Source organism: Hippoglossus hippoglossus, chromosome 1 (genome assembly GCF_009819705.1).
Source record: "Hippoglossus hippoglossus isolate fHipHip1 chromosome 1, fHipHip1.pri, whole genome shotgun sequence".
Taxonomy (NCBI): domain Eukaryota; kingdom Metazoa; phylum Chordata; class Actinopteri; order Pleuronectiformes; family Pleuronectidae; genus Hippoglossus; species Hippoglossus hippoglossus.
This window is the reverse complement of record NC_047151.1, coordinates 8,339,127-8,367,016: the sequence shown is the minus strand read 5'-3', so window position 1 is coordinate 8,367,016 and position 27,890 is coordinate 8,339,127. Positions and strand designations below refer to the sequence as shown.

The 27,890-nt window shown below is 40.2% G+C and overlaps 1 protein-coding gene across 4 annotated transcripts; it reads right to left on the bottom strand.

Annotated features, from left to right (window-relative positions):
* Positions 1-1,849: 1,849 nt before the first annotated feature.
* Positions 1,850-26,869, bottom strand: nt5c2b (5'-nucleotidase, cytosolic IIb). 4 transcript variants are annotated; one of them, XR_004615428.1, is made up of 20 exons: positions 26,571-26,869; positions 24,198-24,317; positions 18,610-18,683; positions 13,393-13,510; positions 12,958-13,053; positions 12,774-12,865; positions 11,902-11,959; positions 11,208-11,301; positions 10,077-10,130; positions 9,850-9,933; positions 9,657-9,698; positions 9,422-9,529; positions 7,977-8,043; positions 7,727-7,897; positions 7,524-7,616; positions 7,283-7,334; positions 6,839-6,899; positions 6,350-6,526; positions 3,128-5,794; positions 1,850-3,088 (listed from the first exon to the last, which is right to left on the bottom strand). XR_004615428.1 is itself a non-coding variant. In XM_034600252.1 (19 exons), exons 2-19 carry the CDS (start codon positions 24,296-24,298, stop codon positions 5,540-5,542), a joined length of 1,797 nt encoding a protein of 598 aa, XP_034456143.1. In that variant the 5' UTR covers positions 24,299-24,317; positions 26,571-26,869; the 3' UTR covers positions 1,850-5,539. The 4 variants fall into 4 exon arrangements, 3 of the variants coding, with proteins under 3 accessions (XP_034456143.1, XP_034456156.1, XP_034456165.1); XM_034600252.1 differs by having other exon boundaries at positions 1,850-5,794; XM_034600265.1 differs by lacking the exon at positions 7,524-7,616 and having other exon boundaries at positions 1,850-5,794; positions 26,571-26,868.
* Between the last annotated feature and the right edge of the window lie 1,021 nt (positions 26,870-27,890).

Genomic DNA, 27,890 nt, shown 5'->3' with positions numbered 1-27,890 from the left:
CCATTCATAATCACACATATTGAATGTATATATATATATATGTGTGTGTGTGTGTGAACATTTGCATAAATATATAATCAAACATATTATGATATTCTTATATATATTCCATTTTTAATACATGTTTAGTTTTCTCACCCTATGAGGATAATCCCATTATATCTCATTTATCTTTATTAATAGATCTTGGTATGGCCAGTAGTTAATAACACCTGATATTAACCAAATACTTAAGTACTTACTTAAGTTACTGAGTCAGTTTTCTGAGTATTTAACTTTGTACTTCTCAGCTGCTCACACAGTGTCCCTCCTGTCTGCTGTTCAGGTTAATGGGACTTTAAACCTACAGAAAAACATCAAGTGAATCATGTCAAATTAGAGGCTGCTCACAGACCTGGATATGTATAAGATCTTTTTGTGGTATTGTATATATCAACGATATTTTAGTGTCCACCACATATTATGACAGGATGGAAACTATGTATGTTTTCAGGATGTGATGGTTGAGCCAGCAGGACCCTCTCCCTCCTGTTGAAGTGTGTGCGTGCGTGCGTGTGAGAGACTGATCATGTCATTCAGCTCTATCAGCAGTGTTTTATTAGACTGAATACAAGGTCACAGGTGAGAACATTGAGTCCAGGAGTGTGTTTACTCTGAAGTGACCTGATGGAACTTTACAAAGAAACAATAACACAATGTCACTCAGCTCCAGACACACAGGGATTTAAATTAACATTATATGTTAACAGAGAATTGAATTGAGTTGCAGTCGTTATCACTGTAGCCTCACAGCAAAAAGGTTCTTGGTTCAAATCCCGCTCCAGCCGGGGTCTTTCTGTGTGGAGTGTCATGTTCTCCTCGTGTGTGAGTTTTCTCCAGCTTCCTCCCACAGCACAAAGACATGCAGATTGGTTCTAGGTTAACTGGAGAATTGTCTGGAGGTGTGAGGGGGTTTGTGTGTGTTGCTCCCTGTGATCCCCCGGCCACCTGTCCAGTGTGGACCACACATCTCACTCGTCCGGCTCCAGCCACCTGTGACCCTCAAAGGATGAGCTGCATAGATGAGGAATGGAGGGAGGAATTGAACAGTAACGGATAGATTGCAGTGACCAGTCCATCAGATGGAAAGACCGATTTTTGTACAATATTTTTTCCAAATTTACTTCAAATTCACGTAGACATTTCTTTTGTAGTCTATCAGTCTTTATTCTTATTACTATACGATGGTGGATCATGATCGTGGTGGCTACTGACCGTGGACTATGATTACAACAAGACTGCTTGATATACAATATTTCTCCTCAGATACTCGACCATTACTGATAATAATCCCTCAATTCATTTACCTTCCATTATGCTATAAAACTGTTTATTCTAATCAATGCTGCAAATACCCTTATCTTTCTGATGCTCTCCATTACAGAGAGCATATACGTTCTTTTTACCCTGTTAAAAGGGTTTTTTTGTCTGTTTTTCCTGACTCTTGTTGAGGGTTAAGAACAGAGGATGTCACACCTTGTTAAAGCCCTATGAGACAAATTGTGATTTGTGAATATTGTGCTATACAAATAATATTTGATTGATTGATATAAGGAGCTCTGTTAGTTTTGAAATAAGTTCAGGATTCGCAGCTATAAACCTTTCATGCTGTTGTCTTTTTCTGCCATGTCAACTTTTAATAAATGAAACCTGAAAAAAATCACTTTCATCATTGACAATGAAAACATGAACTTCTACTGCCTTTCCTCCTTCGTCTCTTTGTGCGGTCGAGCTACTGTGACTGCTCGGCACATCACGAGTGTTCCTCGATGTGCAGCTGCAAAATGTGAACAAAAGAACATCAAGACAATTATGAAAAACTATTTTTATTCTACATTTTTTATGTATTTTCTCAATGTACAGTTTGTAGGCTAGTTTCTGGAAACAAACAGACGAAACACTGTTCAGGAGAACATATTAATATGCATAAAAACCGAAGATCACCGTGGTTTACAGAGAGACAGGTGACTGTTTTGGCACCGGATGTTAGTGTGGATGCATCACAACAAAGGTTAAAAGTCTTCTACAACAGTGGAACTGTTCACCAGGCTTTAGGTCGACCACTGTGGTACAGTATATAAAAACAGAAAACAGTTTGAAAAACAAAGATGATAAGAAAAGGAAATGGAACGGTCTAATTACAGACGTGTAAACCAAGACCATTTTAAAAACACTAGCTTAGAAAAATTAAATAAAAATAAGCCCATGGTGTTGATTACAAGTTACGGTACTTAACATGCTATTCACATTTCCCTTCATTGCAAGTTTAGTTTTTACAGATTTAGATTCACCCTGTGTAAACTACAATGTCCAAAAAAGAAGCTTATCCTAAAAATGATGCCGTCCATGAGAAATAAAACAAAAAATGCTACCGTGGCAGAACAGATACGCTTATTATTTTCACATGCATATGCAAATTATACAAAGAAAAAAGTAATTCTCATAAGCAATGCAGCTGCCTCGTGTAGCACATCCAGTCATTCAAGAAACAAAAGTCACGCATGAGAATACAAACACAGTATTTCAGTTGTGTAGAAAAAAGAAGGGAAAAAAGAGGAAAAGGGGTGTTTGTGTTACCGTAGCGACACATTTCTTCCCTTTGGTGGCCTAAATCAACAGGCTGACATTTACATTTACAGGATGCACGTCAGGACTGAATATAAAAAGATGAGGAACGTTAACATTCAGGAAACACTGCATGTTCAAAAAGAGAAGGAAAGAAAACAAACAAGTCACCAGGTTTGATATTCACGTAGTTCTCGTTTAGCATTTTGAAAACCAACACTGATGCATTTGAATACGAGGACATGAGAACTTTTTCCCACTAAGTTGAAATAGGCAGGGGTTGGGATAAAGGAGATTTCACATGCTTTCTTGCACCAATCAGGACTCTGCAACGTTTAAATCCAAATGTGGTGACAGCTGTTTGGTCACTTGCCAAGTTTCCATCGCAATTTAGGTCAAATTTCAACTTTGTTCCAAAAGAAAATGTGAATTCTTGTACGTTTGCATCCACCACTCTTCACTCCTTTCTGAGCTCGAGAATAGTCTGCAGGGCGTCGTGACGACGTCAAACCTCTCCAGCAACATGGAAAAGTAAAATTTGTGCTTGTGTCACGTATAAATCTGAAAAACGTTAAAGTCTCCTCATTGCTCCACACAGATGATTTTATCTGCTGCTTCTTTTTACTCCTTCGTTTGAGTCCCTTGCTTGTTCATTCTACTTTAATCCCTACGTCTGTTTGCATCCCACTTCATCAGCTGTGACACATCACCTCTGCCTCCTCAGGTCAGTGGAGAGACAGTTCTTCCACTGAAGGCTTTCCTTTTTATGCAGATTGAAAATGTACATAAAAACACTAACTCACTCAAATCAAACTACACAGTCTTGATGAAGCAGGTAAACTGTTGTTGACAGTTAAACTATTAATAACGAATACCTAACCCTTTTATACATTTTTGATATCGCTTATTCATTCATTACAACGTAGTATTAGGGGCTTTTAAATGGATACAAATCTGAGATTTCTTGAATTAATAAGTAATAATATGAGAAAAATTCAAATGTTAGAATGTGTGTCATGTGAGAGGGGGAATGTAAGAAGATCAGCCTCTCGCCTGTGTTAAAATGAGGCCTGTGGAATATCTTGTTAAATTATACTTCAAATAACAAAATACTTTGACTCATCTGCACCATTTTATCACAAGTATCAGGAGTTTGACAAGATAGAGTGAGAAACTCAATCTATCCTGACGAAAGAAACACAGAGACTTGGAGGAAATTGTCTCTTTTGTGGAGGAGAACATCGCTGGTAATGGTCGACAATTATCATTGGTTTCATCTGTGAGGTTTTTGAAGGGGTGTCGTGAATTGTACATAAATAATTGTTAATCTAGATTTTGGATCCAGAAGGAGCAGACCACTGGCCAGCATGCTTATAATTATTTATACCATAACAATATAATACTATGACTTTTTCTCAATAAATTACAGCTATATTCTCATATTATGACTTTTTTCCTCTCATTGTTTTTTCTCGTATTACAACTTTATTCTCGAAAATCTTATTTTTTCCACTTCAATGTGGCCCCAATACGCCGTCGTTATTCATAAATATTTGTTTTAAAGAATTAAACATTTTCAAGGGCTTTAAGTTCTAAGCTTGTCAATTGTTGTAAAGTTGAAAGAAAATGCAAGTTAGAGCAAAAGCTCGACAAAGCCTCAGAACCAAGGACATGAAGAAAGCAAGCTGATCACAGTCAGACGCGAGGTGCACGTACTGAACGGAGCTCTGCACTGCACATCCCGAAAACCCCTCCTCTCACACACAGGCCACCTTCACACTCCTGTTATTACAGCTTCACCTCACACCACTTATTAGTTGCTTCAAATGGTCAAACTCTTCTCATATTTTACATCCGGCTATTAAAATAAAACCCTCTCAAATATTCAAATATAACAATCATGTTTCTTCCTCCTAAATAACCGAGCTGGAGGGAAAGAACCCCCCCCCCCCCCCCCCGATGCTATTTACAGACACACCACTGTAGCTCAAAGTTGTCATAGAGACTGTCGGCATTAGATAGACTTACAGTACTCTGTTCTCATTGTTGCTAGGTAACAGAATATCAGTTCAACAGCCACTTGCGTACCACATGTTTAACGGCTTCACGCTGGCCTGTGCTTCAGTGCTTCAGGTTGATACAGTGGATCTTTCGCTCGCCGTCACTCAGGGTGCTACAGTCTGAGTGAGTCTACTTTGGCAGATACACACACACACACACACACACACACACACTTACATACAAGTTAGAAGAAATCACTCCTCTATCATGAAGGAAATCGACAAAATGGAGCAAAACATGACAAACTGAACGTTGTTCCCAAGTTGCATAAAAAATATTTTTTTGTTTGATTACAATGTGCATACTGCAAGGCTAGTGTGTTGTAATTAAAACTACAGTGTATTGACCGTGTCTGGTGGATTTAAGTGTACGTCTGTTTATTCCACCAGCAGGTCTCAAAAGTCAACTTATAAAACAGAATGATAAACAATATGTGATATTTACTTGTGTGTGTGTGTGTGTGTGTGTGTGTGTGTGTGTGTGTGTGTGTGTGTGTGTGTGTGTGTGTGTGAGAGAGAGAAGGGGAAAGGATACAGAGATTAAATCAAAAACAAATATACTTTTCTTATAATGAAGTTGCATTAGAGGACCTAGAATTAATACAGTCTTCATACAATCTGTCTCGCTACTGGTCCTTTATACTTTCCTCACAAATCTCAGAGTGTGTGTGTGTGTGTGTGTGTGTGTGTGTGTGTGTGTGTGTGTGTGTGTGTGTGTGTGTCTGTGTGTGAGCATACAGTACTGATACAGTAGACACACACACATACATACTGGAGGTGTTTCCTCTCTGCCTCACTGAGAGAGCAACTGACTCTACTGGGAAACATTGGAAGGCAGGAGCAGGAGCATGGCTCTCCTCTCCATGTCCACCTTACTACTCTTCCTCTTCCTCCTCCTCCTCCTCCTCCTCCTCCTCCTCGTCGTCATCTTCATCGTGGCAGTGAGTGATCTCCTGGGGGGTCTGTGGGAAGAGGTTGGGAGGTTTGATCTCGCTGAAGGAGCGGGTCAGCTGGTTGCGTTTGCACTCCATGTCCTTGCAGTCGTTGCAGTGGGTGCGGTTGCGCGTGGCCAGCGGCGACTCCATGTCGATGTCCACGTGGGTGTGTTCGACCGTCGACTCATGGGGCATCTGGGGGTGGAGAAAAAGTGATATACATATATAAATATAAATATACATCTATGTCAGTTGTCAAAGTTGTCAGTCGAGACAGATGGCATGCTTCTAACAAATGTTGCACCTCCAAAATATAAATATGTGTTGCAAAAAAAACATCATCACACAATCATAAAGACATGAGTCAATATTAAAAACTGACCGAACAGTATAAAACATACAAAACCTCAGATATAAGATTGAGAGATTATAATCCAGAAAGCCTGTCTCAGTTTTATATGGGATTGAGTGAATCTGGGAGTTTGATGCTGCTGAGCTCAACATGATTAGTTGTGTGGTCATAAATTTATGCAGTAAGGGATAAATACTGAGACTCATGTTAGATCTTTCATGAGAAAGAAAATGTTTTAAGACCAATGATTCGAGGACAACATCTACAGGAGCAAATGTCTTACTAAGATTTAGAGACAGGACTTTTCTATCTGTATGAGAACAGTGTGCTTGTGGTATCTTGTACTTTGATGGTTTATGGTTTCATTCCACTTGCTCTCGTCACATTCAGAGCCTCACCAGCACATGTGCGGCCCGGAAGAGGTAGCTGAAGGGGTAGTACAGTAGATTGATGAAGGAGGCGGCGTACAGGTCGGCGTATCGCATCACTTGGGAGGCAAACAGGGTCTGTCTGGAGCCACTGCGGAAAAGGCTACCCATCATGCCGTAGCACATGTCCATGTCGTGTGTCACTTTCTAAAAGGGCGAGAGGGAGAAGAGAAGACACTGGTGAGCCTTATTATCAAGATAACGTGTGCGTTTACCCACTTTTAACAGTGCAGTGTGTTTATCAAGGGCGTTGGTGCCGTTATGGGATTGTATTTATTTCACCACACAGACAATATTCACTGAAAACGATATAAGTCGAAAGAATGGTTAATGATTAGACTATTGTAGACCCAATGCAAATGTGGGCACTGATAACTAGGCCTGTTTGTGTCAGCCAGTGTTAAATACGTGTGGACATGTCTCCGGTCGTCATAGAAACGGAGGTGATTAAGGCTGTACCTTGACTCTTCCCTGAAGAGTGCTGATGTCTGGCCTCTCGTTGCTGCTGCTGTCCAGATGTCTGAGGAAGGACAGGGGAGAGAAAGACGATCCGGTCAGGAGGGAGGTTCGGGAGGGGGTGGGGAGAATGGAAATGATATCAGTCTGCTGAAAGGTAATGTGTCAAAGAAGTGATCTAAGAGCGGGGTGTGCCAGGGCTATAAATAACGTCAGCGAACTCAGTTATCGGGCGGAGTGCGAGAGCCGACCCTCAGACTTTACCCTATTCACCCTGTCCTCTCTCGCAGACACGTGATCGCTTGCATGCAAACGAACACGGCTGCTGCAGAGAGCAGAGAGCAGCAGAACTGGTTCAAGAGACAGAGGTTGACTAAGAGGGTGGGATACAGTGAACGGAGAGGGAAGGGGGAGGGGGTAAAGGAGGGTAAAGGTCACATTTCTTACTTGTAGAGTTCAGCCAAGAAAATGTCCAGGCCCTGCAGTTCTTCAAATAATGCTGGAAAACACGAGAAGAGGGTGAATCCCTGTCTCCTCATCAGATTTACAGTGCACATGCTGTTTAGCTTTAGTCCACTAATGTGTAAATGAGCTTGATTCTGTGAATATGTGGTGAGTGATTGCTACAGAATCAGAGTTGAACGTGTTGTCAAATGAAGCTCATGTATAACTTTAAAGAGATTTTTACACAAGGTCTGACGTTGCAGCTTCTGTTCTAGGTCAAGTCCCTGCTGAGTCCTTTTTCTGATGCACTGCGATACTTGGAAATAGTCTGATGCAACTGCAAACACATGTGAACCCATCTGTACGTTCAGCCAAATTCTGATTTCCACATGTCACTGTGAGTGTGTGTGTGTGTGTGTGTGTTTATGTGTCAGTCTGCAATCTCACAGCTCTTGTCGGTCCACACATGCAGTTCCTGGGCCAGCTCGGGTATGACCAGGAACGTCCTCCAGCCTTGACGCTTCTTGGACTTGAGGATGTCTCCGAAGATGTGGTCCCCGATGTACACGATGTCCTTCCCCTTGGCTCCAAGGAGGTCGCACACGATGTCTGACGAACCTAAGCGACATTTAAAGATATTGCAGACAACCAATCGCTACGTCCCAGAGTGAATGACTGAAAGGAAATATAATCTCACCTCCAGAGTAGACTATCCCATGCTGCAGAGGTCCTGTGTAGGTTCCTATCTTCAGACGCCCTGTTGTCTGAAATGAAGAAAACAAACAACTGCTAGGAATCTTGGCACCAACAGGGTCAGTTTCATGAAAGCAACATTATGCTTGAACACATATTTACATGTGGCTTTTTAAAGCCATAAACATCTTTTGTGTTTCCCTGGACAGTCTTTCATTGCTGAGCTGCAGTGGAGGGACAGTAACAAAACCAGGTCATTTGTTACTGTGAATATCAACTTGATATTTTGAACACAGACGTCTGTAGCCTCATAATAACTTAATTAAATTCTACAGACTACATAGAACAATGTTTTACATAGAAATATGCTTTTTTATTTTCAATAATATATTTTAGCCACAGATTCCCATATGTTTCTTTGAATGATCTCTGTTTTTTTTCTTCTGTATTTAAATATGGGTTTTTTTGAGTGGCAGTGCTATTTGTCCCTGCTTGTATTTAAATTTGAAACGAGATGTTTTGTCTCAAAGGGACATTTCTGGCTAAATAAAGGACAAATATGAATAAAAGATAAACTTTGCAACATAGTCTTTTTTGGGTGTAGATATTTTGGGGGAATTTAATTGAAAGGACAGTACAAGTGTGAAAAGGGGAGAGAGACATGCAGCAAACGGCCGAGTCAGAACAGAACCTGTGGTCACAGCAGGAAGACTCAAGACACAGCCGGGGGGTGCCTGTGCTACAGAGTGATCCAGCAGGCGCCCCCGCAATGTTCTCTCACTTTGAAGAGAGCATCCATTATGTTAAGTTTTCCTATTTTTTTTAAATAGTACATGTAGCTCTGTAGCTGCTCTGTCCACATAAATACTTCTCTTCAACATAAAGAGAATATCTGACTTTAAGTTAGAACCATTTTACCAGTTAAATGGTTAAACGTTTTTCAATTATTAAATAATTTATTATTAAATTAATACTTTAAAAACATTAAAAATAATGTTACAAGGCTGTACCTGCTGTGCTGAAGAATAAACACAACTCATAATAAGTAGCGCATGTTTCTGAGGCAATTTCTTCAGTTTTGTCTTTTCCACTGAATCTCTGTAACAGTTAAACAATGTGATAGCGTTTGCACTCTTGGATCCAGGCTACTTAGGAAGTTGTCATGGGTGTGTAGCCTTGATAAACAGACATAAAGTAGGGAAGGTGCCCTCCCACTGACAAAAAAACCCCGTAGTTCTAAAGAACATGACCAGTCCTGATTGGACACTCTTAATTTTTTCACCTTGTACTGAATTGATGCTCCTGTATGCAAACATACAAAGTCGTATATAAGGAGGCTGTGATCAGGTGGAACTGAGTCGCAACATGTCCGGACAAGTCGGTCAGTGCTAACATGCGTTAGCTGGGAGAACCTTCTTCGTCTCAGCTGCATGTTGTGTTTCTGCTCACCGTGTCGACTTGTCGGAGCACCGTCCCCTCCCCGAAGAACAGCGGCTTCCTGGCGTCCACCAGGATCAGATCAAAGTAGGACTTCCACGGTCGGTGGGAGGTACCAGGCTGTGGTGGATACAAACACACACACAGACAAATCAAGATATATGAAAGACATCTTTCACCTGCAATTTAGCATTCAACACATTTCAAAGTGTGATCAAAGCAGAGGGAGAAAAAAATGTAATTTTACCTTGGGGCCATGAGGAAAGTCAAACAGGTAGGTCATGATTTTCTGTGAGAACACAACACACAGACAGTGTCAGTCAGTCGTTTGAAAACAGTGGTTTCTTTCTAAATGAATCCGGATTTATTAATCATTATCTGTCTTTTCCCCCCCCCCCATAACATTGAAGCTTGTGACACAACTGCACACACATACTCACGTCAGTGTATTTGAAGTCACTGTTGGTAGCCAAGAAAACCTTGGCTACTTCATTCATTCTGCTGAGGAGGAGAGGCAGCTTCCCCTGGTGGAAACGGAAAGAAGAAAAGACTGAAGCTCATGGCGTCTTTACAACACCAGACCCTTCACAGAGCTCAACAACAATGTGTCATACACTGTGAGTGTGTTCTCATGCATGTGTGTCCTTGAAGAATAAAACATACTCACATCCCTCACTACATACTTCTCCAGGTTCTCAACTGTCTTCTCCTTCAGCGTACCCTTCAAAAAGAGACAGACGTGTCAGACTAAACACTGCAAATATGTGTTAACATAGTGTTTTCATTAAAAATACGACCTTCTTAAGTAAGAAGTAGTAAAACAAACAGTAACAGTTACAAAACCATTGTTAGCTTTGCTTTACAAAGGATGTGTACAATGAGACAGCAGCAGTGATATCAAAGCTACATGCTTTTCAGAGGAACACCCCCCACCTGACAAGACTATAAAAACATGCATTGCAACAAAGGTACCTGTACAGAATCAAACTGAGAACATATTGTACACAGCACAAATATTGCATCACAACCACGAGACCAACAGGACGACCCCTGACCCCTGCTCTTTGATTCTATATGAGGCTGACAGCACTACAGATGTTCAAGATGGCTTTGTTCCAGTATCATGGATATTAATAGCCCCAGAGTGTGACTATTTACGATTTTGGTGACTCTCTGACATTAAAGGGATAGTTTACCCAAAAACGAAAATTCACTCATTATCTTCTCACCACTATGCCGATGAAGGGGTGGGTGAAGTGTTTGAGTCAACAACACCCTTTTGGAGTTTCCTAGTTACTGCTGCAGTTCTCGCTGATCTCGGCTTGCGAGAATTTGCGAGTATCGCTAGAACTCGCAAATTAGGAGGAGGATCACAGAGGACATTTAAACCTGGTGTGCATGACACTGTTTCGAGTCAAACTTTAATGTCGGGGCTTACGGACACTTGTTTGACACCACAGGAGCAGCATGAAGGCATTTAATGTTTTTTTTTCCTTTAGTTTCTTTACGTTTAAAGGAGTCCACAGTTACTTCAATTGTTTTGGATTTAGCTGCAACACTGTTTACCCCTGAAACTCCAAAAGGGTTTTGTGGACACTTCACCCACCCCTCCATCGGCATAGTAGTTAGTAGATAATGAGTGAATTTTCATTTTTGGGTGAACTATCCTTTTAAGTCTGATGGCAACATCCGGTTACCCCCCTACCCCCCTTCCCCCCATCAGTGTAACATGACGAGTTTTCGTGATAGTTTTGGAGTTTCAGGGGTAAACAGCCCTTACTTGTTGTTCGAGTCCTACCTTGAAGTGGACCCAGTCAACTGAGTCGCGGACGTCCTGGAACATGCTCTTGTAGGACATGAAGAGGTCTCCATCTTTGAAGCCGGTTTCACAGCTGAGGGAGAGGAGCAGAGACACACACGTACACAGCCGTCGCACAGGCCACATCTTTACTGAAGGTTTTCAAAAGCATGACATTTGTTTTTTGTTTGCTTTTAAATGGGATAGCCTTCCCTTGTTGGAGGGGTCCCCAGCCAAACAGGAAAGCATTCTCCCCCTAAAAGACCAACAACCAGGTTTCAGAGGACAAAGGACATGCAGCCATTCCAGATTACATTCTCAACAAATTTACAGGCCATTATTATATCTATAGTACCATTTAAAAGATAATCTCTTAGTGATATCAGGATAAAATAATAGTTAGTGAAACCATCCTGTCTCATTCTGATAAGAGTCCATGCTTTCCTACATTTAGTAGTGGCAGAGATGAATTAATTATTGTTAAGGAAAATGAAAATTAGACAGGTTGTCTGACATGTCTGCCATTTGATTTCCATTTTTAAACAATTAGCTGAGATTAGCAGCTGAGACCCCTGCACCCTCCCATGCTGTAGGGCTTGCTCTTGACCCAGTTTGGCTTGCAACTGTCTTTGTGTCACCATGCGATGCCCAGAAACGTGTTGCGACACTGATAATGTAACCAAGAGTTTTTTACCTTGTGTATCTGTCACAGTTGGAGAAAAAGTCCACAAGGCATGCAAAGAGGTAGGTCTCTGTGAAGAAAAATAAAAACATTATGGTTTACTGTAAGAGAAAGTTAGGTGGCAGTGAGAAGACATCAGTGCTCAATTCCTATTTATATACTAAGCAACTTCCTGCTAAACGTCCTGGGTATCTTACACATATTTTTAACAACAAATCAGTTTCATAGTGCACTGGATCCCAAGTCTATTTGCTCCTTGAGAATCATCATGTTATCACTGAGGCTGGGAAACTGGCTCTCAAACACTATGAAAGGCACTTGTGGAACAATCTGCAGAAGCTTGTAAAATTAGATAAGCTAATCCATTCTGATTGACACACAACAGTGTGCAGAATGCATGTTTTCATGATGGGACATGGGCAAAGAAAGAACCTTTTCAATTTTGGTGCAGATCTGAATCACAGAGACAGATCCAGGAAAGTCTTTTGTCACTTTCTTAAACATCATGACATTGGGCGTTCGTTTGACATTTTCACCAATTCTCCCCAATTGTGTCCATCGGTGTGGATCCAAATAAAAATCTAGATCTAGTGAATCTAGATTTTTGTTGTTGTTTTATAAGGGGACTGTTGGCCCTTAGTGAAAGCATGCACTCTACTGAGTGCCATTATAGTTTGTATAATTTGCTGATGTATACGGTAATATTTGTGTGCCTTTATTGTTTTATATATACTGTAATCAGCAGGCCCTTGTTAAGTGTCCCTCCCTCTTTAAATCAAAGTTGGAGGTGATGTTGAGGCTTAATCAAACAAATAAAGACCTTTCTTACTTATTAAAATTGTCTTTATCAGTCCTGTGGTGTTGTCAGTGTTCAGAGACCTTACCTGGCAGGTTGAAGAGTGTGTTAAGGATATAAAAGCGCTCTGTATCATCTCTCTGGATGAACTTGTTTGGGTACCGTTCACGAATCTCTGGGCTGCGAAAACAAACGGCACGGACAACAGCTTAATGTAGCCAATGTCAAAAACAAATAAGTTTTACTCTAAATTACTCATTACTATCGCTCACCCTCGGAGGAAGTTGAATCCGTGGACACAGACCAGGATATTACCATAGGCATCTACCTTCAACAGGTTTCCATACATGGTATCAAACACAAGGCCCCTGGAAGTCGGAATAAAGACATGATTGTTTCAGTCTACGAAACAGGATAAAAGTGACTCTCAATAAATCAGAAGATCTGGCATATTACCTGCTGTAATTTGTGACATTCAATAGTTATAATCAGGACACAGAGGTTTTAGCTTCTAAAGAAACTCAGAGTAGGACTGAACTTTAAGCAGGTGATGGGCTTTTGTTCACCCTGTTGTATGACAGTATGTCCTCTGAGGTTAGAAAGTAAGAGGGACTACAATGATTAGAGATGAGGCAACAGAAACAGTGGTTTGCCATTGACCTTGTGGCCATCATGATGTCTGTGTTCTGTGGTGTGATTGGTCTGACCTGGTGGGAAAGGATGGGTCGTACACAAAACTGAGCAGCTCCTGGGGGTAACCGATGGAGACCATGCGCTCCACTGTGAGCTCAAAGCCGAGTGACTCGTACTCCGGTGACTTGTACACTAAAAATAAAAACACATTTACAAAGATTGAGCAAATGTTTTGGTTCTGCCGAAATAGGCCTGGTATATCAATATTTGTTCTTTCTCTGGCATCTACATAAATTCATAAGACAATAGTCAGACCATGTAGATATTATCAACAGCAGTTTTCATAATTAAAAAATTACATTGGCCTTCATCGAGCCAAAATAACAAATAGTCTGATTTCAACTTTCGAATGTGAGAGAGTTCTGCTTTTTCAGGATAATGTTATGTCCTCCTCTTCAGTTCTGGGAACATGAACATGTTTTATAGACAAAATAATGAACTGTATCAATTGGTAATGAAAATAAATGTTAGGTGAAGCTTGAATATCTTTTTTTAATCTATTTTTAGATATTCCTCATCAACAGTTTTAAAATATGACTTTGGGGTCTGGCAACTGAAGACGAATGTTGTTTTTCTATGAATGAATCTAATTTAACAAATCAAAACATTGTGATAGAACATGTGGAATGCATGTTAAGTTTAAATAAACTATGTGGCATGTATACAGTACAGGAACATGAGCTGTGGGGGATTACACAGCAGACATACTGTCAGTGAACCTTGCTCATGTTACACAACATGTACATGTGACGTTTCACAGGGAAACTCATCTACTTCAGACTGTGTGGGGTTGTCTCACTATTCAGATAATGTGTTCTCACTCTCCAGTAGCAACCAACCTCCCTCCTCGCCAAGGACGGGCTCTGAAAGTAAAACCACAGACTGATGCTAAGCTAAGAAAAGGCTGGCAGAGAATTAAAATGCTATTTGACACTGGGAAAAGAACATGTCAGATGTTATAAATACGCGACAGAGAATGCACTTGTGTTGTTGCCTGTTTTTCTATGCTCCCAGTGGGGTGGCAGGAGGCCTCTGGAGGGGAGGATGATATTTGGGTAGAGGACGGTTTGCAGGGGAAGGGTACCGCAGGAAAAACAGGAAAATATCTGAGTCCTGATCTGCTAAATGTGTGAGCGTGCACTTGCTGGGATGTTTGAATGCTGGATTAACCAGAGAGGCAAGTTACAGGAGAATCTTGGCATCAGTAAATCTTTGTCCTTTTGTTGTCACCCCTACTCTGTGAGGCTGAGCTAGTTTCTGCAGTACAGTCACGTAACCGCTTGTGGTTTAACCCCCCACCCCCCGCGGCCGTTGTCTCCCAGCAAACTGAGTATTTGTGCCCTCTGCCCAGAGCAGTAGCACACACCAACTAAATTTCTTCCTCTTCCTCGTTCACTTGTCATATTCCTCTTGAAGCTCTGAGGCGCTACAAAGAAACCTATTTTAAGAGCTGTTTCCCCTGTCCATCACCTTTGCTATCATCACTCTCTCTTTAGCTCGCTGTTCGGCTTTTTTCACGTACTGACCTTGGGACACTTGTAAAGTTCTCCCACCCACACCCAAAGTAGGACATGTATGATCACATCTCAGTCGAAGTTATATAAAAGTCAGTCAGGCTGCTCATTTAGGATCAGGAAGTTGTTTTGTTTCATAATAATTAACAAGATAAATGTAAGGCTTTATCAGCCAAAGTTAAGACAGTAACTATTATGATACAACTACTCAACTGAATGGAACCACTGTTAAGTAGAGACTGAAAACCATTAAAGCTCCACAACACTTGGTCTCCTTGTTTTTTTATAACCTTAAATTTTCACGTCTAAATAAGCAACAATAAAAGTTTAAGTTTACAGTAAAAAAAATTAATGATTTTATAAACATGCCTTTAAAGCACCCCAAAACTCAGTGACAAACCTTCGCTAATTTTCTATATCTTCAATGTTCATATCTAAACCTGTCTAACAACAATAGCTTAAGTGAAAGTTTAGTTTAATTTATTTTACTAAATTGAAATGTTTTTATAAAAATGCCTTTAAATCCACTCAAATCCTTACTTGTTTTTCTATTACGTCAAATATGTATTTAATATCCATAACCCTAACAATAAATATGTAAAAAGAAAAGAAAAAGCGTCATTACATCTATGTGGGTGTTTGATCAGATTTGATTGACGACACTGTATTTCTAAATGAGCTATGCCATAAAAACCCATAAGTCTCTTTATAAGCAGACATTGAAAAACACAATCAATGACCGTAACTAAAAATCTATTTTTAAATGACTTATTTACTGTTTATTTCAGAGAGGTGACTTTAATGAGTGTAAAAGCACAAACAAGCTCCCCCCTCCCCTTAAAACCTCCACACAGACACATGAGACCATGGCTTACAGGGGATCCTTTTCACACGTAATTCTAGACACCCCTCACTATTTCAGAAGGTTGGTCTGCTTGAGCTCTAATCCGTTGACTGATTTGTGGATGTGTTTTTCCATGAAAGGCACACCAGAGGCACAAGTCATGCAGGTGCTATGCATTTGTAAACAAGACAACAAAGCAAATCTCATCAACAGATGTTTAGAACATTTGTGTGAGCACTGCAAGTTGTGTTATCTTTTCTTGCTGTGTCCTTGACTCTTGCTGGAACAGCTTTCTCATATGTCCCGCTGTCAGTATGCACACGTACATACATGCAGACACACACATAGTCGCAGACACACGACCATCTACTTGGAGCTGAGGCGAGAAACAGCCTCAGCTCCAAGGATCTGTTACCCCTTGTATCCCTGATGAGATTATTACCAGATAATTATACACCTACTGCTGGTTGTGTGTGGCGTCTCCTCAGTTTCTAGGCCAGATAACCTTGGGTTTACATGTAACACACACCCCTCACACACACAAGGTAAACAACCCCCACCCTTCTACTAGTAGAGCGCTAAATTCAAATCGTAGAAATAGTCGCAGGCGGAGTATTTATCTGAACCATGTCAAATGTCAACCTACATAAAAAAAAGTAACACCTCAACTGTTAAATGTGGGGCTTTGTCACAGATTCATGACATGATGGAGCATATCGAGAAATGAGAAAGCCTCCACTCAGCCCTGGGGACGTAAATTCCAGCCAAAGTCTGCTGGAAAACTAGGACAAAACTGCAATCTGGGCCTGAGTGTGTGTGTTCGAGCTACATTTTCGTCTGACCTCCCTTTAGGAGGACAAATAACACATGAGGCAATGTTGCCCACACAATGTTGATTTAGATTACAAAGTCCTACAGATTTACGATATTTGTGGACGCAACGGTTGAAAGTGTTTAAGGAGATGAGTTACAGAAGTAACCTCAACATTTTTTTGGCTGATGATTTTAGATCAATCATTTTCTAGGATATGCATCACAAAGCAACAGGTTCATGCAGATGTTTGTTTACATTCTGTCGCGTAGAAAATGATCAACCGATAAACTGTTTGTATAAACTGTTCATACTTTTATCCTGACTACTTTACAGACAAAACTACTAATGATAAGTAAAATGTTAGTAAAAAAGTGAGTGAAGATCATTTCTTTAACTTCTGTTAAATACTATGGTGAATATCTCTGGTCTAGATATCAGTGACGTTTCTGTAAACTGAGTTTGACCACTGAAATAGTGCAGAGTATTAGTATTAAGTGACAACTGTTGACAGGGATGTTTGAGGTTTGGAGGTGACTCACCCCAGTCAATCAGAAATCACAGCAATTTTTTTCCATACCAAGATTTGTCAAGAAAGCAAATGTAAGGAAAACATTTTTGAAAGAGTGCATACTGATAATTATGCACTTTGCACATTTGAACCGTCTTTTACACCCTCTAAAACAAATACTGGGGCCCTGTGGTTAAGCAGCAGCCCTTCTCTGTGAATCTTCCAGCTCCCTTGTCGTGATGAAGCATTTGTGCAGTCAAACGGTGAACGCCCTCCAATGATACACGATAGCCACGCTTCTAGCAAACATTAACACTTGGTTATGGGCCCCCATAAAGAGAACCATGTCAACAGCTGAGCGTCCGTAAAATCCCCTGCACTCTGAGTGAGAGTACGAGTACAGAGCCAGAGAGGGACTACGAGTGATCCCCGTTATCAAGGGAGCCATCACCAGTGAACTCAACAAACAAACGTGACCTCCTTCTCAAAGTGAGGCTAGATTTATTTATAGAGACGGAGAGACTAAAAGCTGCAGCTGAGTCACAGAACCAAAAAAAAAGAAATCTGGATATTTTTGGACTGGTTACTGGTCAGTAAGAAACAGATATCTGTGCAACTGACTGTGTTTACCAGAGAGCTATGCTTCACATTCTGTTATCTGAGAGTTAGGGTTAGGGTTAGAGTGTATTCAATATGTCATCACCACTGACCTAAATAACATTTTGTGGACAACAAGCTGCAGTTCTTGCGAGGTAGCCTGATAAAGAGCTGCAGAAGATGAGATACGGTCGACTTTAATATCTACATTTAACTCACGTCAGCAGAAATTCAACAGCTAAAGATTTGTATCGATTATTACGATTGCAGTAGTGGCAAATCAGATAATAAAGTTTACAGAAATCTATGCCTTGTCTGAGTGTTTTATTAATTCAATATGTCACCAACATAGACCAAAATAAGATATTATTGAAAATGAGCTGCAGCTTTGTGTGGGTAGCATAATAAAAAGCTGCAACAGATGCGATACGGTCGACTGTAATATCTACATTAAACTTAAAACATCAGTCAAATTTACCAACATAGGATTTCTTTTGATTATCACGATTACAATGGTGACAAATCAGATTAAAAAAAAGTCCTTCAATATGACCCTGACATTCACCACCAGCTTCTGATGAATGAAACTTTCTACAGTATTTCAATGCACCTCCATGGGGTGAAACATGATCATTTCTGTAAGTCTGCATTATTAATAACAGCAGGAATGACAATCCATGTAAACTGAGGAGCTGCTGTGCAACCCTTATAGCTTTCATACTGACACTCTAAAAGTGAAGGTTCATATGACAATGCAAATATCAAGTTATTTAAATTACTATTAATAACAATACATTTAGGAATGTATTCTGTTGTTTAGCCAATCAAATAAAATAAAAATAACACTGTTAAAGGGATGTGTTAATGTCAAAGGTCTGAAACCTTAGAGACGTTCAGTGATGAGTTTGTTTTTAGTACCAGTGGTGACTCGTTAGATGAGGTGGATCAACTTACCTGCTAAAGTGTAATCCATGTCAAAGCCAAAGCACTTAATCTTCTCCATGGCCAAACTTCTGTTGACAAACACCCTGGACAAAACAAGTTAAGAACAATTTAGTAGAAATACAATCTTCAAAATTGAGGTTAAAATGTATTTAGCACAAGAGAAAGTATTCTCTGGGGGGGGTATTTACTAGAGCTGGTTCACTGCTACAGTGCGACTCTTCAAGAAACAGATGATGTTTAAATTAACCAAATTGTTGCTGCTATTTAGCAGGTGAATTAAACACACAAAAATATTGGTAACTTCGTTTAGGTTTTTTTAAACAACAGACCTTTTTACTTCTTCTGTTATTTTGTGATTTTGACTTGGGGCAGTTTTGAGCCATTTAATGATTTTGAATTGTTATCGTCAAATGTGAGTGAAGATGAAGATAGAATTTACCATGACACATTAAGTAGCTCTCAGCTGCATCACTTGCATTCACAACTTTGAATACAACCGTTGATATTGTTTCATCACAAATTCATTGGTTTTATATGACAAAAACAATTACGTCACAAAAATGCTCTCTATTTTGTTTTTAATAAATCTGAAATAAACACCAACAACTCTAAATAGATACCCCAGTTAACTCTACTTCTTTCTGTTTAAGAAGTTAGGTAGTGAGAGGCAGCTACAAGTAGAACTTGAGGGAAACATGAAACTTTACATGCAACAACACGCTTTTCTTTTATTCCATTTTAAGTCAGTATATTTTCAAACTTCTAAATAAATAAAAAATGTGTCATGTATGAGTGGGTAAGAATTTGAAAAAATATGGCACCATGTGATTAGAGAATGGTTCAGCTCTACAATGAACCTAAAGAAGTTGAGCCATTTAAAACCACAGGCCTTCAGCGTGGTGCTGGGTAAAACAACAGGAAGTGAACACAACTCTAAACCAGGGGACAGTATAAACCCTACAACCTCAAGAGTATGTCAATCTTCCAGGAAACAGCTCTACTGTCCTCACTTATAAATCAGTCAGGACACAGTAATAGTGTTTACATACTCTGGCCAATACAACTTCCACAGTAAAGACACACACACACACACACACACACACACACACACACACACACACACACACACACACACACACACACACACACACACACACACACACACACACACACACACACACACACACACACACACACACACACACACACACACACAGCTAGATTCACTTTGGCTGCTGGAACAGACCCACACAATTTATCTTCAACATCTGTGACTGAGATGAATGTGGAGCTGTGTTCCTGAATATTTCCACACAAGTCAATATTTTGTCATGCCAGAAATAAGATGTAAATCAGCTGAAGGGAAATTTAAAAAGGAGGTCACAATGAAAAAAAAAAAAACACTCGCAACTAGCCCAAAAATATGACACACAAGTTCACAGCTCAAATGTCCTACACTGACAGCGAGGCATCTTCTCGTTATCCTGTGACAATGACCTTCTCGTCTGATCTAAAGCTAAAGTGTGCGGTGAAATACCTGGCAGCAGATCCATAGTGAACAAGCTCCCATTTAGATCTTAGTCCAGCTGACAACTGCCGATGCATTCTGTGCGAAATTAAACCTCAGTATGACTCTCCGCTGGTCCGACCTGCTCCAGTAACACAGAGCAGCTCTGGCCCACAAACAATGACACCCAGCCGTCCCTCTCTCTCTCTCTCTCTCTCTCTCTCTCTCTCGCCCTCTGCTTTCTTGCCATTCAGAAATTTTCTGACTTGTTGCAAAAATGATTGTGGCCATTCTGCGTCATTCTCTGTTGTTGCGTGCTGACCCTCAGGGTTGCTGTTGTTGTTGTTGTTGTGGTGGTGCGGCGTGGTGTTTGTGGGCCCTCAAAGACATCCAGAACAATCACAAGTCACGTAGAATCAAGTGAGCCCCCGACCTGAGTGACAGCTGCTCTCATCACCACACACTGGTGATGAGAGGGATGGGGCAGCAACCATCGGTTATTTTCATCATCGAACAGAGGATTGCTTGAGGATTATCTTTTTTTAAGATTAATCTCATTAGGCCAGCAGATTTTCTCTTTCTATTTTCTTATTATATATTATCTATTTTATGGAACCAAAAAAAGACATTTAAATTTCTCTGAAATATATTTTTATAGCACAGAACCTATACATTTTTTTGGGTGCATAAATTCAAGTGTCCAGTATTCAAATTAGCATTTTCAAAATGAAGATCAAGGTACTAAATTCCGGCATCAAAATGTGTGCAGTGAATACACTTTACTCAAGTTTCTCTACCCATAATATTCCATTTTATTGGAAAGTGTATATTGCATACACATTCTGAGTATTTTTATTTTATTTTATTCTCTCTTATATTTTGACATGTTCTCTTGTCTATCACATTTAGACTATCTGCTGTTGTAGCATGTGAGTTTTCCTGGCATGGAACCAATAAAGTTTTCCTTATCTTAAGTTTAAGATGAAAACTCCAAACCCCACATATAAGCAGACTATCCTGAGCCTTAAACAATGTGACACTTGTCAATCCTAAAATAAATGAAAATATGATCCAAGAAAGTTCAAATGAGAGCATCTTTAGACCCAGTATACTTGAATAAATCTAAATTGATGTACTTCAAATAAAGTCTAGTTTATAATATTCTGGTCTAACAAAACTAGAATGTTTAAATATTTCCATGCTGTCATTTCAATGGTATTCAAATTCCAAGTATTCAGACAATTGATGTAGCTATCAGCTGCTTAAAAGATAATCCCATTATTCTGCCCTTATTTTGCTTCCACAGAGCGATGACTTTTTCAAAGCTGAAGTCCTCCTATATAACCAAAAACAAATGTTCTTCTTTACTGTCAACATTCAACAGCGCTGAGTGGGCACATGCCTTTTCCAGTGAGGGACTTAAATCTATATCTCTTCTATTTTGTTGAGCTGTTGTCATGTCACATGTGACCTTAGGCCTGATGCCTGTGGGAGCAGTGGTAAAGGACAGCCATAAATGATAAGTATGTTCGAGCCACTCCTAAGCTCAACAGTATTGCCAGTAGAGGATGACTTGTATTCAGCCTTGACTTTGGTCCCTCTGATAACTCTATTGCCTCAAATAGCCAGCATGAGCCCCGGCACACCTTCAAGAGAATCCCTTATGACTTTCAGTCCATCAGTCCATCAGAGCACAGCTGGTGCCGCAATCTGACAGATTTTTTTCCACTGTGCTCTAATCTCATGCAGACATGACTCGGCTCCCTGTGATAGAAAGTGTATCTGTGCCGGGCAGAGTCGTCAGCCCTCTGCTATGTGATACTCAGCTCTCATTATAAGGCTCCATTGCTCCAGCTGGGCTCTTATTTTGAAGGAATGGCCTTAATCTGTTTGTGCGATAAACAAAAGGTCACCCCTAACATGCTCTTATGTAAAAAATACATCAATTAAACAGATCAAGTAGCTTCACTGAAGGCACTACTACATTGGTCAAGCAGGCAGAAGTTCCTTCTGGTATCTTTGTTATCTTCACATGTGCGATTGTGTCTGTCTTATGTCAGCACAGAGCTAACACATGAGTGACAGTTATATAGACCCAGTGAGAACAGCATATTATGTAACAGTGTGGAAGAACAGCAGTATCCAGTGGACACAAATGACTGAGGGCGGGTTAAACATTAAACAACAACACACGTGTTACGAATGTGACAAGGAATAAATTCCTCCTTACATCAGCCTCTGTTGCTCCAGGGTGTTTCCAGTCGACAGATTCAGACACATGGGCATCTATTTGTGGTAAGGCTCTCCCATTGTATGAGCTAACAAAACAACTTGCTAGTCAAAACAGTGCAATCGGCATCATTTGGCCTTTAGCGCAACAGGCTTCACGGACTCCATCCCTTGACTTCACCAGTCTGGTGACATTTTACCATGAGACTGAGGAGTTCTGCAAAACAGCCAGAAAACCACACACAAAGAACCACTGACTGTATGTGTATGATCTGCTTTGCCATTCAAATGAAATTTCACGGACCCAATAGAAATGGCCTATTGAGTGATTGTGACACACAATGAGAGGATTATGAGCTGAAAACCTGCAGCTAATAATAACGAATAAACACAAACTGCATAAAAAATAACCTCAAATAACTTCTGATTATAAACCAGTACATGCCAGAGAAGTAAAAACTACATTACACTAAAGTTAGCTGTGACATTTCACTATCTACATGGTGGAAGTCATTTGGAATGGAACTACTTTTCAACTAGCCAGTGATTGTTAACTGTGGTTGAGGTGTAAAGAGACAACATTTGAACCTATCCCGACTAGTCTCAGGGTACCCTCCTAGTGGTATTAATGTCTACGCCGCTGTCGCATAATCCTGCCAACGGACAAACAAACTCCAGTGAAAACATCCTTGGGGTAGGTAAGAAAAGACAAAGAAGCACCAAACAACAATAACAATCCCAATTTCATCTAGAAACTCTGATCTCAGTGCCAAGATAAAGACAGATTCGAACATTCAGTTGTGTTAATGAGTAGTCAGGTTTTGTTACATGGTGATTGAACAAATGCCAACAAATGTTTGTTTTACACTCTTTCAATTCTCAGGTTCTCAGGTTCACTCAGTAAATTGAGGGTTTTACCTCAGCGTCTATCACTCGCCCTCGTTACCTTCTTTGCATTCTCCAATAACAGAGCTCTGTTTCTTTTGCCAGGTAGAGTTTCCAGTTACTTTGGTTGTTCTGCCATCTGAAATTGCACAATCATCTTCCTGTTCTGGCTGCACAATGACAAACGCACTTCCTTTGTGCAAAGCCTATAGTTTCCTGTGAGTTTTTGTACCAGTGGCCGACAGAATTGTTAAGTCAAAGTGAGACTTATAAGTAACCAATGATGGTGTATTTATTTTACAGACATTTCATTGTGCAATCAACCTTTACATTGTAATTAAGGCCTCGCGATATGACAATATACTGTATATGTTAGGATGATAGAAAAACATTGATTGTTTCATATCATGATCTATCAAATATTTTATACTCAATAACAATATTTTTAGACAGTGGGATGTGATGGGTGAGAGTCTGAACAAACCCCAGAATCAGACATCGCAAGGCTCTTGCTGGCGGCACATTATAAGTCAAACAATCGTGAAGATTGAAAGAGATAATGGCTGTTGTTTCAGCTTATTTATATCAAGATATGAGAATTTACACAGTTGAGAAAAGGTATGAGTAATGAAATGTGCCAATATGTGGATATGATAATACCTCTCTATGGATTTGTGATTTTGCTGTGTTCATAATTATAAAAAGCTGGACTATTGCCACATAAAGAAAAGCACAGGAGCTGCCAAACCTGATTCAATTAAGGCTTTGATGATGGCAGTTATTGTTTCAGTGTTTTCCTTCATTGTATATATGACAAGTATGTCAAATTATTTATATGATGTGTCCTATTGAGTTCTGCATCTATGTCCTGTCCTCGGTTAAACTCAATCTCAATCTTTTTTGCTGGTGTATCCAGTGGCTACATTCAGCACAAATGTGTTGGTCCTTCTCTACCACCTTCACATGTGTGTCTTACCTGTGGTAGGGCTCTCTCCTGTACTTCTTCATCGACAGCCTGTCCATGTTGGCGGGCAAGTCTGCATAATTCTGCAGTCTGTCACTCCATGAGGTGGTCATCTTTAAAAACGGTCAGTGTCTGAGGAGAAGGGAGAGAACAGGTTTGCAACAACAATTTATACAACTGTTGAAAGGAGCCAAGTTATCTTTACTTAGAAGAGGAACATTTTATAAAGAAGGAAAAATAATAACTACATTCAACCTGTATGAACTGTGAATGCTTTATCAGTTATTATTCAAAGGCTTCTCAGTGTCCTCAGAGAGGATATGTGAACTGTCACAACACAATAATTCACAACTGTGTGATCATCATCAGTCAATGCAGGATCTGCCTGTGGCCTCCTCCAGCAGCACACAGAGGACATTAGGTGAGTGGAGAACAAACTGTTCCAACCAGTGGGCTCATTTAAAACCAACAACTAAGATCCACCTTTCTTTGTTAAGACAAAAACAAAAGGCAAAGTCCAAAAGTAAAAGCCATGAGCAAGAGTCAATTAATAGCCTGTGAAAAGATTTAATGTGAATCATCATTAAAATCCTTGTTTGGCTAAAGCATCATGTCACATGTGAACAAGCTTAAAACAACTGAGAATCTGTGAATCCCTTGAAGTTCTCCCTAAAGCCTAATGTTGGCCTTGTCTTTTTTTTTTTTTTAATGGCCAGTGTTGAATGTTTTTCTTTCCTCCCATACTGACACTGAACCACTCTGCCTCTGTCACTGGAGAGGCTGGGCCGCAGGAAGGAAAGCTAGAGGTCAGCTTTCTTGTTCTTTCAGTGCCAGCACAAATGCAAATGAGACTGGCAGAGGTGGGGCGGAGGAGCTGTCAACAGGGGCCACAATGCATCAGAGAAGCAAACATTGTCTTCAGTGTAAACAAAAAAGGTCATTGTCTTCTCCACCTTCTGGCCTAGTCCCGTGAGAACATTATTTATTTAATTATTATCATGATCATATTAGGACAATGCTCATTGATCAACAGACAAAATAATATGAATGAGTGATTGAGCTGTTTAGGCAAATTTTCATCTGTTGTCCCCAATGACCTAAAGATATCAATATTATTGTAATGGGTGGTCATGCTTAAATTTCTGTCACATGTTTTCTATTCTGCTATGACTGCATTTTTTATGATTTTACTTGTGTTTAATTTGATTTTAAAGCGTAATTTTATCATACCACATTCCCTGATTTGAGCTAATTTCACTTTCAATCATTGTAAAGGGTGGTCATGCTTTCATTTGTGTCACATGCTAAGTGTTTTTATTCTTGTACGACTGCTTTCTCTATTTGTGAACCACTTTAACTTTGCGTTGAGAAGTGCCATATAAATAAAGATATTATTATATTATAATTATCTATGGATAACACATGTGGTCAGATCAATGCAATTCATCCAAGCTAACTGTATAGCTAAACACTACACCCAATAGCGCTGGGAAATAAAACAATATTGCAATATAATTTTCATCTGTAGCAATACAACAAATTTTCATATATATATATATATATATATATATATATAGATAAAATACCTGTGCATTGTGTGAGCAGAGTGAGGAGATATAACACTAACATTAACAACAACATCAGTGATCTATTTAAGAAAAGTTAAGAGGAATAACCACAACCTTCCCTCAAGAGCCAAAAACGTCTTAAAACTTAAAAGTAATAACGTGACATTTACCTTGATAATTATCGATATTGACCGAAATGAAAATATTTCATATTATATTATATATCCGGGCCTGACATCCATTAAATCTTGACATTTCAAAAACTGGGAGCCCTACATCTCAAGGGGTTTATCCCATGACAATACGTGTTCTACATAATAACTGAATAGGAACTCTGTACCCGCAGCTTTAACACGCATTGTGTAAGTTTAGGTAGAGATCGGCTGGAAGACTCAGAGTTGAACAGAGAGAGAAGCTGCACTGCCACTGAGAGAAAGGACTAAACTTGACCTTTGTTGCCTGGGGGTCAGCCTCTGGAGACACAGGGTCGACGGCTGTTGCAACGCAGCTGACTCTCGTTCCTGCAGGAGCTCGGTTGCGTTGCGGTGTGTCCTCCGTGTCCGTAGGAAGAACCGGGGCTGAGCAGCACCCCGGCGCTAGCTTGAGCTGCGTGTTAAAGTGTCCCGACGGGCTAACAGCAAAACGCCTTGTTCCCGACAAGGGGCTAGCAAGCAAGCCACCAGCCGTCGCTTCAGTGTGGAAACGCTAACTGACAGCCCGCTGCTTCGCGCACCGAGCACCGGCTAACGTTAGCTAGCTTAGTTTGAAAGCTAACAAAAAAGCCAAACAGTCCCGTGAGTGACATTACTGTACTCACCTCTGAGCTCCGGAAAACTGCACCGTCTCCGAGTGTGAGCATGCGCCCGCAGCCAGGAGAGGAAGAGGAGGCAGGAGAGACAAGAGACCTGAGGAGGATTGTTGTGAAGAGGAAGCTGCGGGGGAAAGCGACTGATGTTTACTGTGTGGAAGGCAGACAGCGGAGGAGAGTGTCCCAGCCCTGTCTCTCTGTCTCTGTGTGTGTCTGTGTGTGTCTGTGTGTGTCTCTCTCTCTCTCGCTGTCTCTTCCTGTCTTCCTGTATCTCTGTATCTCTCTCTCTCTGTGTGTCGCTGTCTCTTCCTCTCTTCCTCTCTTCCTGTGTCTCTGTCTCTTTCTCTCTCCCTTTCTCTCTTTGATTCTCTCTGTCTTTCTGCTGCCAGCTGTTGTTATGAGACATTCAGGGGGCGGGCTTTACTCTCACGTCTGTCACGAGGAGGCGGGACTGCTGGTCGTCGTCCACGACCATGTGACTCACCACGTCATCGCACCTATGATAATAATAATAAACTTTATATAGCACCTTTCAAAACACAAGGTGCTTTACAAGTTGAAAATAACAATTTAAAAGGCAAAAAGATCACAGAACATCAGAGCACAAATACTGAAATAATAAAAATGTTACAGATGAGAAAAGAGCAAAAACAAGATCACATAAAATGTTTAAACTATTCTGTAGGATCAGGACGAAGCCCACCTATAGCATGTGTCTTTAAGAGAGATCTACAAGAGGATAAAGACTCAGAGCCCTGACAGAAAACACACAGTCACCTCTGGACCTCACCGTGGGCCTGTTGAATAGCAAGTAGGGTCTCTCCGCCCTGGACCTCAGGTTACGACCGCAGGGGCAGGTGTGCTGTCGAAAGATCTGAAATGTACTTTGGAGCAATTCCAGAACAAGCCTTAAAATCCAACAATAAAATCTGAGAGTCAATTCTTACTGGGAGCCAATGAAGAGCAGCTAAAACCCGAGTAATATGCCCTCTTTAAGCAGATTGTCTGGCTTGATGTCTATTTGTTGTCCGTACTTTGGTATCACTATTTTGCAGCATAGAAAGAATTTATAATAATGTAGCACAGCTGTAAGCAGATCAATGTGTTTAAAAAATGTTTAACTGATGAGTGGAGGCCGCTGTATAAACTTGATACATGAACAATACAGTAAAACACAGTTATAAAATATCAAAAATCAAATAAGTCTTCATTGTAATTGATGGCAAACATTTTATATGAATAAATAATCTTCTTACAATGATTTAATGCTTATGTTTTTGTAATTAATGTTAAATAGAAGGCATTCCCCATTGCCAATTGATTTACTGT